Genomic DNA, 13822 nt, shown 5'->3' on the forward strand with positions numbered 1-13822 from the left:
AGCCTTAAATGCTGGGATCTTCAGACATACGATTTTTTAAATAAATCCTTCAAAAGACCTGATCTAAAATCCACATTTTAATGACTATAGTAAAAACACTTACTTCCAAAGTCTTCCTGTCCTATCTGTCCATCCGTTTCTCCCTTCACCCCTCTCCCCCTGCCCCCCACTGAAGGAAGCCACAGCCCTTTGCTTCCAGATAGCTGGACAAAGAGTTTCCCTTTCTTTACTTCTGACTATCTGATCAACTAGTTTTAAGCAAAATCCACACCTCAGTAAGATATAAAACCCTCTGTGATGCCTGCAATCTTTGGAAACACATTTTTTAAAGTTGGTGAAATTTCAGTGTCTCTTTTTCGGAAAGCCGTGGCCATTATTATGAACACGCTAAACCGCTGTGACTCTTTAATTTCAATACTGTCTGTTTCAGTGAGTTACACATGTAGCAATCTGGACTGGTTACTTTATGAGGCATAAGAGCACATTTTAAATATAAAATCAGCTTAGAAATACTGATGAAGAAAATGTAACCCAGAGAAGAGCTGCACCATGTATTCCAGAATATTGAATGCCGTGTTCAGCGGGACGGCTGCCTCGCCCTTACTACAAAGGTTTTGCAAATAAATGTCTGACAAACTTCAGGGCAGATCAAAAAACCTGTGACTGACATTTTTTATTCCCAAGTGTAGTGCTTTCAATTAGGTACCTTCTGCACGTCCGTTCTGCGTGACAGAGAGGGTACAGGGATCTCTGTGGGGAACTGTGACTCTCCGCCACCATGAGGTGGGCCGGGCACGTTGTTATTCTTTCTGCCTTGTCCCTCTGCCCCCGTCCCGCCGGGCTGCAAGCCCAGGCTGCCGTCAGGCACAGGGGCACCAGTTTAACAATACTGCATAGGGCCCCGTAAATCTTAGGGACGGCCCTGGGGGCACCAACAAGCAGTCACCCTCTCCCTGGCCATAGCAAAACTGGTTCAGCACAGACACTGCTCAGAGTAACAAACACACCACCACTGTTAGAACCTGGACTCTCAGTTTCTGCTGTTCTTCCCTTGCTCTTTTAACGTGGAGCTGGTGTCTGGCAGTTTCTGTCGCATCTGGCCAACCTCCTCAGCAGCCAAACGCTCCCTACGAGCCCGTTCCTCTTTCAGCAGCTTCTGTTTCAGCTTGGCCAGGGCTTGCTTCTCTCTCAATCGAGTTTCTGCCACTTTTTGTTGATGTTGCAGGCCGTCTCTCAGGGCCTGCAGTTCCATTGCGTCCGCTGGTGCTTTCTGGCTCATGGCCACTGATCTTTGACCAACAGTACCAATGTGGGTAGCGTGGGGTTCTGATCCAGAGCGTCACTGACCTGGCTCTGCGGATCCCGCTGACTCAGCTGCAGTAACGATGCGGTTCTGGTGGGACTCAACAGAGAGTGCTGGTTCAGGACAAATCGCTTGCAGCAGGGCACAGGTCTAAGTCCCCAGGAGAGGGGCCGACTCCCACGCCCGGGCCGGTGCTGCCCCCTCAGGCACTGGGCTCCCCTGGTCTAACGTCCTGGTAGCCCCTGGAAGGAGAGAGCAGAGGGGATGGGTTAGGGGGTGCAACAGCCCCCCCACCCCCGAGAGGGGAGGACTCACCTGCGTCTGCTCCGCCACAGCACCACGGCCGCGCGCACGGCACGGCGGCTGCGACCAGAACCCCCAGGGTGATGCCCACGACCCAGCTGGGGCTCCAGGGCCTGCTCTGCTCTGTAAAACAGGGAGTGCCGTGCTGGGACCGGGAACAGGAGTGTGGGCCCTGTTCCCTCAGCCTCCCTCACAGTCCCCCCGACCCACTGCCCTCAGCCCCCCACCTCAGCCCTGTTCCCTCAGCCTCCCCCACAGTCCCACCCCCGATCATCTCACCTAACCCACTGCTCTCAGCCCCCCCATCCCAACCCTGTTCCCTCAGCCTCTCCCACAGTCCCCCCTTCTCCCCCGACCTTCCCACCCCCTCAGCTTCCCCCCACTCTAGTCCTGCTCCCCCATCCCAGTCTTGTCCCGTTCCCCTCAGCTCCTCCATCCTCCTGATCCATCTCCACACCTCCCACCCAACTGCTCTGCTTCCCTAAGCCCCAGTCCCGCTACCTGGACCCACCCACGTCCCACTCAGGACGTTCAGGAAAAGCCCCCAGAGCCCACGACTGTCCCCCCATGGGATGTGCACCTACCCCAGGGGATCAGCAGGCTCTGGCCCCCCAGGCTGCTGTGCTGCACCCGGCAGGCGTAGCTGTGCCCGGTGCCCGGCTCCACGGCCAGGGAGCTGTGCAGCTGGTAAGTCAGGTCCGCATTGGGCAGGATCCCACTGGAGTTCAGCCGCCCGCCTGGCGCCACCTCCTCCCCGTCCTGCAGCCAGGCCACGCGGACTGGCCGGGGGTAGAAACCGGTGACCCGGCAAACCAGCAGTACCGGCGCGGGGGTCCCGGCTGGGGGAGGCGCTCGGGCAAACACCACGGCGACCGGCTTCTCTGAGACAGGAGGAGAGAGACGGGGCGGGGGAAAGGGGACTCAGTAGCCAAGCCCAGCTCCGCTCCCCGGGGTCAGGCGTAGGCCCCGCTGTCCTGGCCAGCAGGGCCGGCTTTAGACCTATTCCACCAATTGCCTCAAATCGGGCCCCGCACCTAAGAGATCCCCGCGCCCAGTGAGATTCCCTTCCCTGGCTAGAGGCGCCTTTTGAATTTTTCCTCAGCTGGCAGCACTCCAGGTCTTCGGTGGCACTTTGGCGGTGGATCCTTCAGTGCCGCTGAAGACCTGGAGTGAGTGAAGGAACCGCCGCCGACGTGCCGCCGAAGACCCGGAGCACCACCCGGTGAGTACAAGCCCCACGTGATTTTTCACGTGTTTTTTTTTAAGTCATCCCTGCTGAAACTGCTCGAATTGGGCCCCGCACTTCCTAAAGCTGGCCCTGCTGGTCAAACCCCAATTCTACCCCTTGCAGTTACCAGTGGTGACGGAACCCCCCTCAGTTCCTGTCCTAAACTGCTGTGCAGTGTGGCTGTGACATAGCTACTGTGCTCCACTCCAGCTATAGCTGCATTTGCACCCCAGGCAAGGGGTCCCTGGATAAACAGCCCCCCTGCCCCACCCCAGAGGTGGCTGCATCTCAGCAAGCGGGGAGAGGTGACCAGCCTCACCTTGCCTCTCCAGAGACTCTCTCCCGTACTGGGCAAAGGTATTGAGCTCATTGACACACGTTGTTCTCAGGAGAAACTGAAGCGTGCTGGCTGTGCCCTTATCCTGGTTCAGAAGATCCTGGACGTAGAGCGCCAGCTTGTCTGCCTGCTGAGCGACCCATTTCCCTGCATCTGCGTCGAAGCTGATGAAGTCCTCGCCGTTCAGTCCAGCATCATAGAATCCCCTCGAGGTGCTGTTGGGGTGCAGCTCGCAGCCAATGGAGCCCTGGGTAACAAAGGGGTCTGGAACGGGAAGGGCAGGGGGATGAGGATGGGGGTCCGGAGACCCCAGGAGGGGGCAGAAACAGAGAGACGGGGGAGTAAAGACATAATGTCAGCTGCCAGAAGGATGCTGGGCCACATGACGGCAGCGTGATCCTGGGGCGGCCCTGGCTGGAGTTAAGGGTAAGTTGCAGTTTCTGTTTAAAGCTGATTTTTCATGTGCATAGTCAGACTGGTTTGAAAATCGCTGTGTTACATCGGTGCCTGAGGCAGAATTTGTGGTGCCAATTTGGGGTTCCTTGGTCATGGGCTGTCACGAAGTGTCGGGGAGTCAGGTCCCTGCACCCCTCTTCCTGAGATTCACTGTGACTCAGCCAGCCAGTAAGACGGAAGGTTTATTGGACAACAGGAACACAGGCTGCAGCCGAGCTTGGAGGCACAACCAGGACCCCTCAATCAAATCCTTCTGGGGGTTCAGGGAGCGTAGACCCCAGCTTGGGGTTCCCTGCGCTGCCCCACCCAGCCCAAACTGAAACTAACAAAATCCTCCCCTCGCTTTCTCCCCCTCCCCCTTTGTCCAGTCTCCGGGCAGGAGTCACTTCTCCCACCCCCTCTGGCTCAGGTTACAGCTCAGGGAGCTTCCTTCCCATGCCCAGTGTAACTCCCCTGCAACCAGGATATACAGAGATATATTTATTCTTCCGAAAGGTGATGGTATGACTAATAAATATCTCTAAACCCAAAAAACAAAACCAAAAAAACCCAAAAACCTTCCCAGGTCACATCCGCCCTGCTCCCTTCTCCGTCACACGGGGTTGCTGAGATACAGACCCCCACCCAAATGACCTGCTTTCCAAGGCTCAGGGTATGTCAGGAAAGACCAGGAGCCTCGGCTCAGGGAGCGGGACACGGGGCACTTCCCCTCTAGGGAGTGCAGGCTACAATCTGGCCCCAGACCTGGCTGGCTGACTCTGGGGTGGAGAATGGGACACGGCTGTTTCCCCTCGGGGACACCGGCTCCAATCAGCCCAAGGGCCAGGGACTGGCTGTCTTGCCCCCAGTGACACACTAAGTGTCAGTTCTCAGCACCCCAGGTTGGGGGGCGGGGGATCCCCTCAAACCGCTCCATACTCACAGCCCATTCGCTGCTGCTGGGCCATTCTCTTCACAGTCCGGTTGAAGTTGAATAGGTAGTGATGGATCAGCAGCTCCAGGTCCCCCCACTGCTTCGGGGTCAGGCCCTGCTGGGCCCAGGGCTGCAGGAAGCGGATCTTGCAGGTGCCGCAGGCCAGGGAGTGGGTCTCCAGGTCGCCCAGCAGGGCCGTCCCCACCGTGTCTGTGGAGCTGGCGTTGTGGAAGACGGTGGTTTGGAGCAGCCGGAGGGTGACAGATGCTGGGGGGAGATGAGGGGAGGCTGAGGCAGGGGCAGGAAACAAGTGGAGGACAAAGCGGGTGGGGAGAGAGATTAATGAGTCTCTTTCCTGTAAACAATCCTGCACTATGGGGTCTCCCTGCTGACCCCTAACCTGCTGTGATGAAGTGGGGGATTTTCTTGTTTTCTGTGGGTTTCCAGTGGGTTGCATGCAGGGGGGTGGGACTCAGTGTCCCCCGCTGTTACTGGTTAACGAGGGGAGGGGAGAGGAAGTTGCTGTTACACCGGACAAGAGAGGGAACGTGGGACCCCGGCCGATAGCCGGGAGGATGGAGACCGCAGCGACCGGTGACCTGACGACCCAGAGACCCAGCTCAGGAGTCACAGCCGGGTCTGGCCAGTGGGGACAATGGGCTGCGGGGAGAGGACCCCGGTGCCCTGACCAGCCAGCTCCAGCCAGAGGGGCCAGAGGAGAGGAGACCCAGTGACCCAGTTTACGACCCTGTTTCCCTGGAGAGAAGCCAATGGACAGAGGGGGCTCGGGGCCGGGGATATCGGGGGCCCAGCTGGGAAGCAGGGGGGCTCGGGGCTGGAGAAGGGGAGCAGGCAGAGCCCACCTGGCTGCAGGGGGCTGGGATGTGCTGGGCTGAGGGAGGCCAGGTCTGAGCCCTGAGAGTTTCCTGTGCTGGGTTCAACTCTCAATAAACCTCCTGTTTCATGCTGGCTGAGAGTCGCTCCGGGCTAGAGAACAGGGCGAGGGGGGGGATATCATCTCCTTTGGGGGTGAGGAGGCCCTGGGGGGCCCAGAGCGAGGGGACTCCCTGGGGGGCCCACGGCAGAGACAGACGTGCTGAGGCTCAGAGAGGTGCGGCTCCAGGAGGTGGAGGGGCCTGACCCCGAGGGAGAGTGGCCCCCGAGAAGGGCTGTCGCACTGAAAGGGGCACCCCCCACGGACCGCTCGGGGCCACGTGTGGGCACGACCTGGGAGTCCGTGACACCTGCCTCCCCCGCCCTACTTCCCCAGCCAGGGTCACTAGCCCAGCGTGGTACTTCCCGACCCTGGCCCTAGGATTGCACCATCCCCACACATCCCTGGAAGCAAAACGGGCAGGGGGGGCCCCACTTACCGGCCAGGGCCCCCCATGCCCAGGGGAGGAGCAGCAGAGCGAGCAGCATCCTGGCAGGGGAAGAGGGATCTGGGCTCTGGCAGGCGTCAGGGCTGCAAGATGAGTGGCCCAGGTTCCCCACGTGCTTTCAGTGCCTCCGCAGCCCACACGCCCCTCACACCATCAGCTTCTCTGCTTGCTCGGCTCTGCGCCCACAGCTGCCACCCCCGAGCCAAGCCTGGCAGTGAGCCGGGGAGCGGGGGAGCGCAGGAGGGGGGTCCCCGGCAGCAAGGTCAGGAGAACACGCCTGAAGCTCACGTTTTATCGATGAAAAGCGCCAGTGTGAACAGCCCTCATACCGACAAAGCCGCTGCCGCTCGTGGGGGGTGTTTTCTGCCACCTTCTCCCCTGCCCACAAACAGCAGCTATACGGCGCGCCCTTTACTAGCCACAACCTAAGTGTGTGTGACGCCCCCTCCATCTCCTCCAGCCTGGGGTGTCACTGCTCCCTTACAGAGCCCCCTGCACCGCCCTGGGGCATCGGGCCAGCCCTGACTGCCCGGAGAGAGCCCCTGGCTTCCCCCCACCTCGCTCCCTGCAGCCCCTAGCACCGCCCTGGGGCATCGGGCCAGCCCTGACTGCCCGGAGAGAACCCCTGGCTGCCCCCCACCTCGCTCCCTGCAGCCCTAGCGCTAGAACCCCTGGCTGCCCCCACCTCGCTCCCTGCAGCCCCTAGCACCGCCCTGGGGCATCGGGCCAGCCCCGACTGCCCGGAGAGAGCCCCTGGCTGCCCCCCACCTCGCTCCCTGCAGCCCCTAGCACTGCCCTGGGGCAATGGGGAGCCCTGACTGCCTGGAGAGAGCCCCTGGCTGCCCCCCACCTCGCTCCCTGCAGCCCCTAGCGCTGCCCTGGGGCAATGGGGAGCCCTGACTGCCTGGGGAGAGCCCCCTGCTGCCCCCACCCCCCTGCAGCCCAGCCCCTAGCGCCGCCCTGGGGCAATGGGGAGCCCTGACTGCCTGGAGAGAGCCCCTGGCTGCCCCCCACCTCGCTCCCTGCAGCCCCTAGCGCTGCCCTGGGGCAATGGGGAGCCCTGACTGCCTGGAGAGAGCCCCTGGCTGCCCCCCACCTCGCTCCCTGCAGCCTCTAGCGCTGCCCTGGGGCAATGGGGAGCCCTGACTGCCTGGGGAGAGCCCCCTGCTGCCCCCACCCCCCTGCAGCCCAGCCCCTAGCGCTGCCCTGGGGCAATGGGGAGCCCTGACTGCCCGGGGACAGCGCCCCCTGCTGCCCCCCCTCGCTCTCTGCAGCCCAGCCCCTAGCGCCCCCCTGGGGCAATGGGGAGCCCTAACTGCCCGGGGACAGCGCCCCCTGCTGCCCCCCCTCGCTCCCTGCAGCACAGCCCCTAGCGCCGCCCTGGGGCAATGGGGAGCCCTGACTGCCCGGAGAGAGCTCCTGGCTGCCCCCACCTTGCTCCCTGCAGCCCCTAGCGCCGCCCTGGGGCAATGGGGAGCCCTGACTGCCCGGAGAGAGCCCCTGGCTGCGCCCGCCTCGCTCCCTGCAGCACAGCCCCTAGCGCCGCCCTGGGGCAATGGGGAGCCCTGATTGCCCGGAGAGAGCCCCGACTGCCCGGAGAGAGCCCCTGGCTGCCCCCCACCTTGCTTCCTGCAGCCCCTAGCGCCGCCCTGGGGCAGTGGGGAGCCCTGACTGCCTGGGGGGAGCCCCTTGCTGCCCCCCGCCCTGATCCCTGCCTCTAGTGCTGGGGCTGTGTACGGGCTGGGTTGTTATTGTAGGGTTGCTGGGGAGCAGTGGGCTGTAGACAGGCTGGGTTGTTATTATAGGGTTGCTGGGGAGCGCTGGGCTGTAGACAGGCTGGGTTGTTATTGTAGGGTAGCTGGGGAGCACTGGGCTGTAGACAGCCTGGGTTGTTATTGTAGGGTTGCTGGGGATCGCTGGGGCTGTGGACAGGCTGGGTTGTTATTGTAGGGTTGCTGGGGAGCGCTGGGTCTGTGGACAGGCTGGGTTGTTATTGTGGGGTTGCTGGGGAGGGCTGGGGCTGTGGACAGGCTGGGTTGTTATTGCGGGGTTGCTAGGGAGGGCTGGGCTGTGAACAGCCTGGGTTGTTGTTGCTGGGGAGCGCTGGGGCTGTGTACGGGCTGGGTTGTTATTGTAGGGTTGCTGGGGAGCGCTGGGGCTGTGGACGGGCTGGATTGTTATTGTAGGGTTGCTGGGGAGCGCTGGGTCTGTGGACAGGCTGGGTTGTTATTGTAGGGTTGCTGGGGAGCGCTGGGCTGTGGACAGTCTGGGTTGTTATTGTAGGGTTGCTGGGGAGTGCTGGGTTGTGGACAGACTGGGTTGTTATTGTAGGGTTGCTGGGGATCGGTGGGTCTGTGGACAGGCTGGGTTGTTATTGTAGGGTTGCTGGGGAGCGCTGGGCTGTGAACAGGCTGGGTTGTTATTGTAGGGTTGCTGGGGAGTGCTGGGCTGTGGACAGTCTGGGTTGTTATTGTAGGGTTGCTGGGGATCGCTGGGTCTGTGGACAGTCTGGGATGTTATTGTAGGGTTGTTGGGGATCGCTGGGTCTGTGGACAGGCTGGGTTGTTATTGTAGGGTTGCTGGGGAGTGCTGGGCTGTGGACAGTCTGGGTTGTTATTGTAGGGTTGCTGGGGATCGCTGGGTCTGTGAACAGGCTGGGTTGTTATTGTAGGGTTGCTGGGGAGCGCTGGGCTGTGGACAGGCTGGGTTGTTATTGTAGGGTTGCTGGGCAGCGCTGGGTCTGTGGACATGCTGGGTTGTTATCGTGGGGTTGCTGGGGAGCGCTGGGCTGTGGACAGGCTGGGTTGTTATTGTAGGGTTGCTGGGGATTGCTGGGTCTGTGGACAGTCTGGGTTGTTATTGTAGGGTTGCTGGGGATCGCTGGGTCTGTGGACAGGCTGGGTTGTTATCGTGGGGTAGCTGGGGAGCGCTGGGCTGTGGACATGCTGGGTTGTTATCGTGGGGTAGCTGGGGAGCGCTGGGCTGTGGACAGGCTGGGTTGTTATCGTGGGGTTGCTGGGGAGCGCTGGGCTGTGGACAGGCTGGGTTGTTATTGTAGGGTTGCTGGGGATTGCTGGGTCTGTGGACAGTCTGGGTTGTTATTGTAGGGTTGCTGGGGATCGCTGGGTCTGTGGACAGGCTGGGTTGTTATCGTGGGGTAGCTGGGGAGCGCTGGGCTGTGGACATGCTGGGTTGTTATCGTGGGGTAGCTGGGGAGCGCTGGGCTGTGGACAGGCTGGGTTGTTATTGTAGGGCTGCTGGGGATCGCTGGGTCTGTGGACAGGCTGGGTTGTTATCGTGGGGTTGCTGGGGAGCGCTGGGCTGTGGACAGGCTGGGTTGTTATTGTAGGGTTGCTGGGGATTGCTGGGTCTGTGGACAGTCTGGGTTGTTATTGTAGGGTTGCTGGGGATCGCTGGGTCTGTGGACAGGCTGGGTTGTTATCGTGGGGTAGCTGGGGAGCGCTGGGCTGTGGACAGGCTGGGTTGTTATTGTAGGGTTGCTGGGGAGCGCTGGGCTGTGGACAGGCTGGGTTGTTATTGTAGGGTTGCTGGGGATCGCTGGGTCTGTGGACAGTCTGGGTTGTTATTGTAGGGCTTCTGGGGATCGCTGGGTCTGTGGACAGTCTGGATTGTTATTGTAGGGTTGCTGGGGAGCGCTGGGCTGTGGACAGGCTGGGTTGTTATTGTAGGGTTGCTGGGGATCGCTGGGTCTGTGGACAGGCTGGGTTGTTATCGTGGGGTAGCTGGGGAGCGCTAGGTCTGTGGACAGGCTGGGTTGTTATTGTGGGGTAGCTGGGGAGCGCTGGGTCTGTGGACAAGCTGGGTTGTTATTGTGGGGTTGCTGGGGATCGCTGGGTCTGTGGACAGTCTGGATTGTTATTGTAGGGTTGCTGGGGAGCGCTGGGCTGTGGACAGGCTGGGTTGTTATTGTAGGGTTGCTGGGGATCGCTGGGTCTGTGGACAGTCTGGATTGTTATTGTAGGGTTGCTGGGGAGCGCTGGGCTGTGGACAGGCTGGGTTGTTATTGTAGGGTTGCTCCTCATTGCTGTGCTGTGTCATGCTGGTCTCATAACAGTGACATGCAATGACTCTCCCCACTTGGTTGTGGGTGGAAACTGCCACCTGGTGGGTGGGACTCCATGGGGGGTGCGGCTTTTCTGGGGGCTGGGGGACCTCACTGTGGAGGGGTAGCCCCCTGCTTGGGTTTCTCCACTTGGCCCAGGAGCAGACGCTGCATTTCCAGATTGAATCTCCCCCAAATTCATCCTCTGAGTTCCAGCTCTTGTTAGCCAAATGGGCTCGTTTCCCCCTGTAGCTTACTCAGTTACCCCAAGGAGGCACGGAAGACCAAGAGACGGTTACCAAGTTCTTTATTTATCAGTCAGCTGAGCGGGTGCTCCCCTCGACTCATGCCAGAGGGAGAGGCACACCTTTCAAGCTCGTAGTTAGCCTTTTTATACTCTGTAACAAACAACTTAGCGTGCGTACATTCCATTAGCCTATGCATTGTTTGAATTCCTCCTTAGGATATCCTTAGGGGTAATCAGGATGCATCTGTTTAAGAATTCCTCTTTAGGGGTAATCAGGATGCATCTGTTTATCGACTATCCTGAGTACGTGCGTGCAGAAAGCAAGTATGTGCAGTAGGAGAGCAGCCTAGATGATAAGCAAATAGTTCAAATAGTTGACCCTTTGCTCTAACATCTTGTCTCAACCCCATTGCTGGGGTCAGGGCAGCTCTGGGTGTTCGGCTCTGTCCCCTTCAGTGTCCCCTATTTCCTCCAACCCGGAATAACGGAGCAGGTGATTGCTACCTGCAGAAGCGGTGCAGTCCCCTGGGGTGACCCCTGTGACATTGCACTCCATATCATTATGGAAATGTGCTAATAAGTGTGAATATAACGTAATGGGAATATGCTTCATGCAAAAGGTCTCTTGTAAGGGATCATTACAGAGCTTTTAATCTCTGAGCGTGATCATCCTGTTTGTATGAATGTACCACTCTTGGATCTGAAACCAGGAATCTGAACTATAACTCTGAGGGCCGATTGTAGTTACGCAAAGTGTGGGCCGTTAATGGTGGCTTGGAACCTTGATGGCTCCCATGAACCAGGACAATCGGCTGTAAATGCTCTGTTTACTCACAAACCTTCCTGGATCTGTGCAGGCCAACCCTGAAAGAATGGAGAATAAGGCCTTGGCTACACTTGGGCCATGTCTACATCTAAAATTTTGCAGCGCTGGTTGTTACAGCTGTATTAGTACAGCTGTATAGGGCCAGCGCTGCAGAGTGGCCACACTTACAGCAACCAGCGCTGCAAGTGGTGTTAGATGTGGCCACACTGCAGCGCTGTTGGGCGGCTTCAAGGGGGGTTCGGGGAACGCGAGAGCAAACCGGGGAAGGAGACCAGCTTCGCCGCGGTTTGCTCTCGCGTTCCCCGAACCACCCTGCAAACCGCAGGGAAGGAGACCTGCTTGCTCGGGGGTTCGGGGAACGAGAGAGCAAACCGGGAAAGGAGACCAGCTTCGCCGCGGTTTGCTCTCGCGTTCCCCGAACCACCCTGCAAACCGCAGGGAAGGAGACCTGCTTGCTCGGGGGTTCGGGGAACGAGAGAGCAAACCGGGAAAGGAGACCAGCTTCGCCGCAGTTTGCTCTCGCGTTCCCGGAGCCACCCTGCAAACCGCAGGGAAGGAGACCTGCTTGCTCGGGGGTTCGGGGAACGCGAGAGCAAACCGGGAAAGGAGACCAGCTTCGCCGCGGTTTGCTCTCGCGTTCCTGGAACCACCCAGCAAACCTCAGGGAAGGAGACCTGCTTGTTCGGGGTTCGGGGAACGCGAGAGCAAGCCAGGGAAGGAGACCAGCTTGATTACCAGAGGCTTCCTCAGGTATGCTGGGATACCTGCTTATTCCACAGAGGTCAAGAAAAGCGCTGGTAAGTGTCTATACTGGATCACCAGTGCTGGATCCTCTACACCCGAGACAAAACGGGAGTACGGCCAGCGCTGCAAACAGGGAGTTGCAGCGCTGGTGGTGCCCTGCAGATGTGTACACCTCCTAAGTTGCAGCGCTGTAACTCCCTCACCAGCGCTGCAACTTTCTGATGTAGACAAGCCCTTGGAGATGTGCAGCGCCGGGAGTTACAGCTGTGTTCGTACAGCTGTGCAGGGAAAGCGCTGCAGTGTGGACACACTGACAGCTACCAGCGCTGCAGTGTGGCCGCATTTGCAGCATTTGCAGCGCTGTTGGGAGCGGTGCATTGTGGGCAGCTATCCCAGCATGCAAGTGTCTGCAACGTGCTTTTCAAAAGAGGGGGCTGAGGGGGAGCGTGAGGGAGAGAGGGAGAGAGTGGATTTTTGGAGCTGTCAGCTCCCTGCCTTGCAAGTTCTAAGGACTGGAACATACACAGCAGCAACCTGCAATCAATTTAAAAGTTTCGACCCCTTCCCCCACCCCTCTCTTATTCTCTAAATGCAAATTATGCACTGCGAGCTCCAACACGGACTCCCCCCTCCCCCTTCGCCCTGTGGCTTCTCTCCTCAAGCAAACAGCTGTGAAATTCCAAAGCAATCCCCCTGCCTGCCTCTGCTCAGCAAACAGGAGCTGTGTTTGTTTTTTAGATACTGTCAGGGACTCTAACCCCCCGACGGCAAAGTTCGTTGTCTGACCGCGAGAGAGACAGGCAACACCAGCAAGGTCCGATCAAAAGCTCTTTATTGACAAGTGCACGCATCAATAGAGAGCAGCTTGTTTTTAGAGAGAACCAGCCCTGCTTTTACATTTAGTATAAGCCTGTATAGACAGTTTTGTTGCGTTATAAATTATTCACTGGAGCAACCCACCCCCTTCTTCTAACAACTAGAAACTAGACACCTTTAGTATACATGCATGCCTACAGTTAGAAATGTAGGGGAGTTCAAAACAAACAAAGAACAAAACCAGGGAGTGAAAACAAGGAGGCTGGGAAACTAGGGCTCTTATCACTTCTTCGAAGGAGCTGCCCGAACATAGCACATCTGGTACTATGCCAGGAATGCAGCTTCTCTTTTATCTCACTTTTTCCCAGCGCTTGTGAGACATGCTGCTGCTTCTCAGTGTTTTCCACTCAGGGATTACCCACAAACCTTTGTTAGCCTGACTTTGGTCAGGTTGGCATACCTGGTTTTGTCTGCTATATCTTTATTCAGGCCTAACACTACGCAGCCGGGAGGGAGCCCGGAGTTCACAACAGAACAGCAGAGTGGCTGAACAGGCATTCTGGGATACCTCCGAATACCCCGGAGGCCAATTACAGCGTTTTGGTGGCCACACTTGCAGAGCAGCGCTGCATCACCAGCTCTGCAATCCCTATACCCCAGGCAGAGCAGGAGTACGGCCAGCGCGGCAGCCAGGGAGATGCAGCGCTGTATGTGCCCTGCAAGTGTGGACGGTGAGTAAGTTGCAGCGCTGGTGGTGGGTTTACAGCGCTGCAACTCTCCAGTGTAGCCAAGCCCTCAGGTCTTACACTGACTGTGATCATGTCACATGATACCGGAATCCATCTTAAACCTGGTGCTTTTCCATGGAGAAGGAGGGGTGGGGACCCAGAGAGGGACAAAGGATTCCCGCCTTGTGCCAAAGCGACATGAGGGGGTGGAACTGGACAAAGGGGGCTGCAGTCATGAGAAATCCCCTGGTTACCACCCGAGCTGGAGCTAACCAGGGCTGTACCGGAAAAGGATTGGGCCCAGACTAGGAAGGAGGCTAGTCTGTGAAAGAAGCTTATTGGCACATCTCTGAGGGTGAGATTTTATCTGTAATCACTTTATTACTGTATTAGGCTTAGACGTGCATGGTTTTGCTTTATTTTACTTGGTGACTTACTTTGTTCTGTCTGTTATTACTTGCAGCCACTTAAATCCG

General features: G+C 58.5%; 1 protein-coding gene across 3 annotated transcripts; it reads right to left on the reverse strand.

Annotated features, from left to right (window-relative positions):
* Positions 1–393: 393 nt before the first annotated feature.
* Positions 394–6523, reverse strand: LOC115643965 (antigen-presenting glycoprotein CD1d-like). Of its 3 annotated transcripts, none has more exons than XM_030547991.1 (6): positions 5914–6523; positions 4550–4807; positions 3154–3435; positions 2191–2487; positions 1619–1729; positions 394–1545 (listed from the first exon to the last, which is right to left on the reverse strand). In XM_030547991.1, the coding sequence occupies exons 1-6, from the start codon at positions 5960–5962 to the stop codon at positions 1454–1456; spliced, it is 1089 nt and encodes a 362-aa protein (XP_030403851.1). In that variant the 5' UTR covers positions 5963–6523; the 3' UTR covers positions 394–1453. The 3 variants fall into 3 exon arrangements, with proteins under 3 accessions (XP_030403851.1, XP_030403852.1, XP_030403850.1); XM_030547992.1 differs by having other exon boundaries at positions 3213–3435; positions 4550–4828; positions 5914–6522; XM_030547990.1 differs by having other exon boundaries at positions 4550–4828; positions 5914–6521.
* Between the last annotated feature and the right edge of the window lie 7299 nt (positions 6524–13822).

The sequence above is a fragment of the Gopherus evgoodei genome, unplaced genomic scaffold, assembly GCF_007399415.2.
Source record: "Gopherus evgoodei ecotype Sinaloan lineage unplaced genomic scaffold, rGopEvg1_v1.p scaffold_80_arrow_ctg1, whole genome shotgun sequence".
NCBI classification, from domain to species: Eukaryota; Metazoa; Chordata; order Testudines; family Testudinidae; genus Gopherus; species Gopherus evgoodei.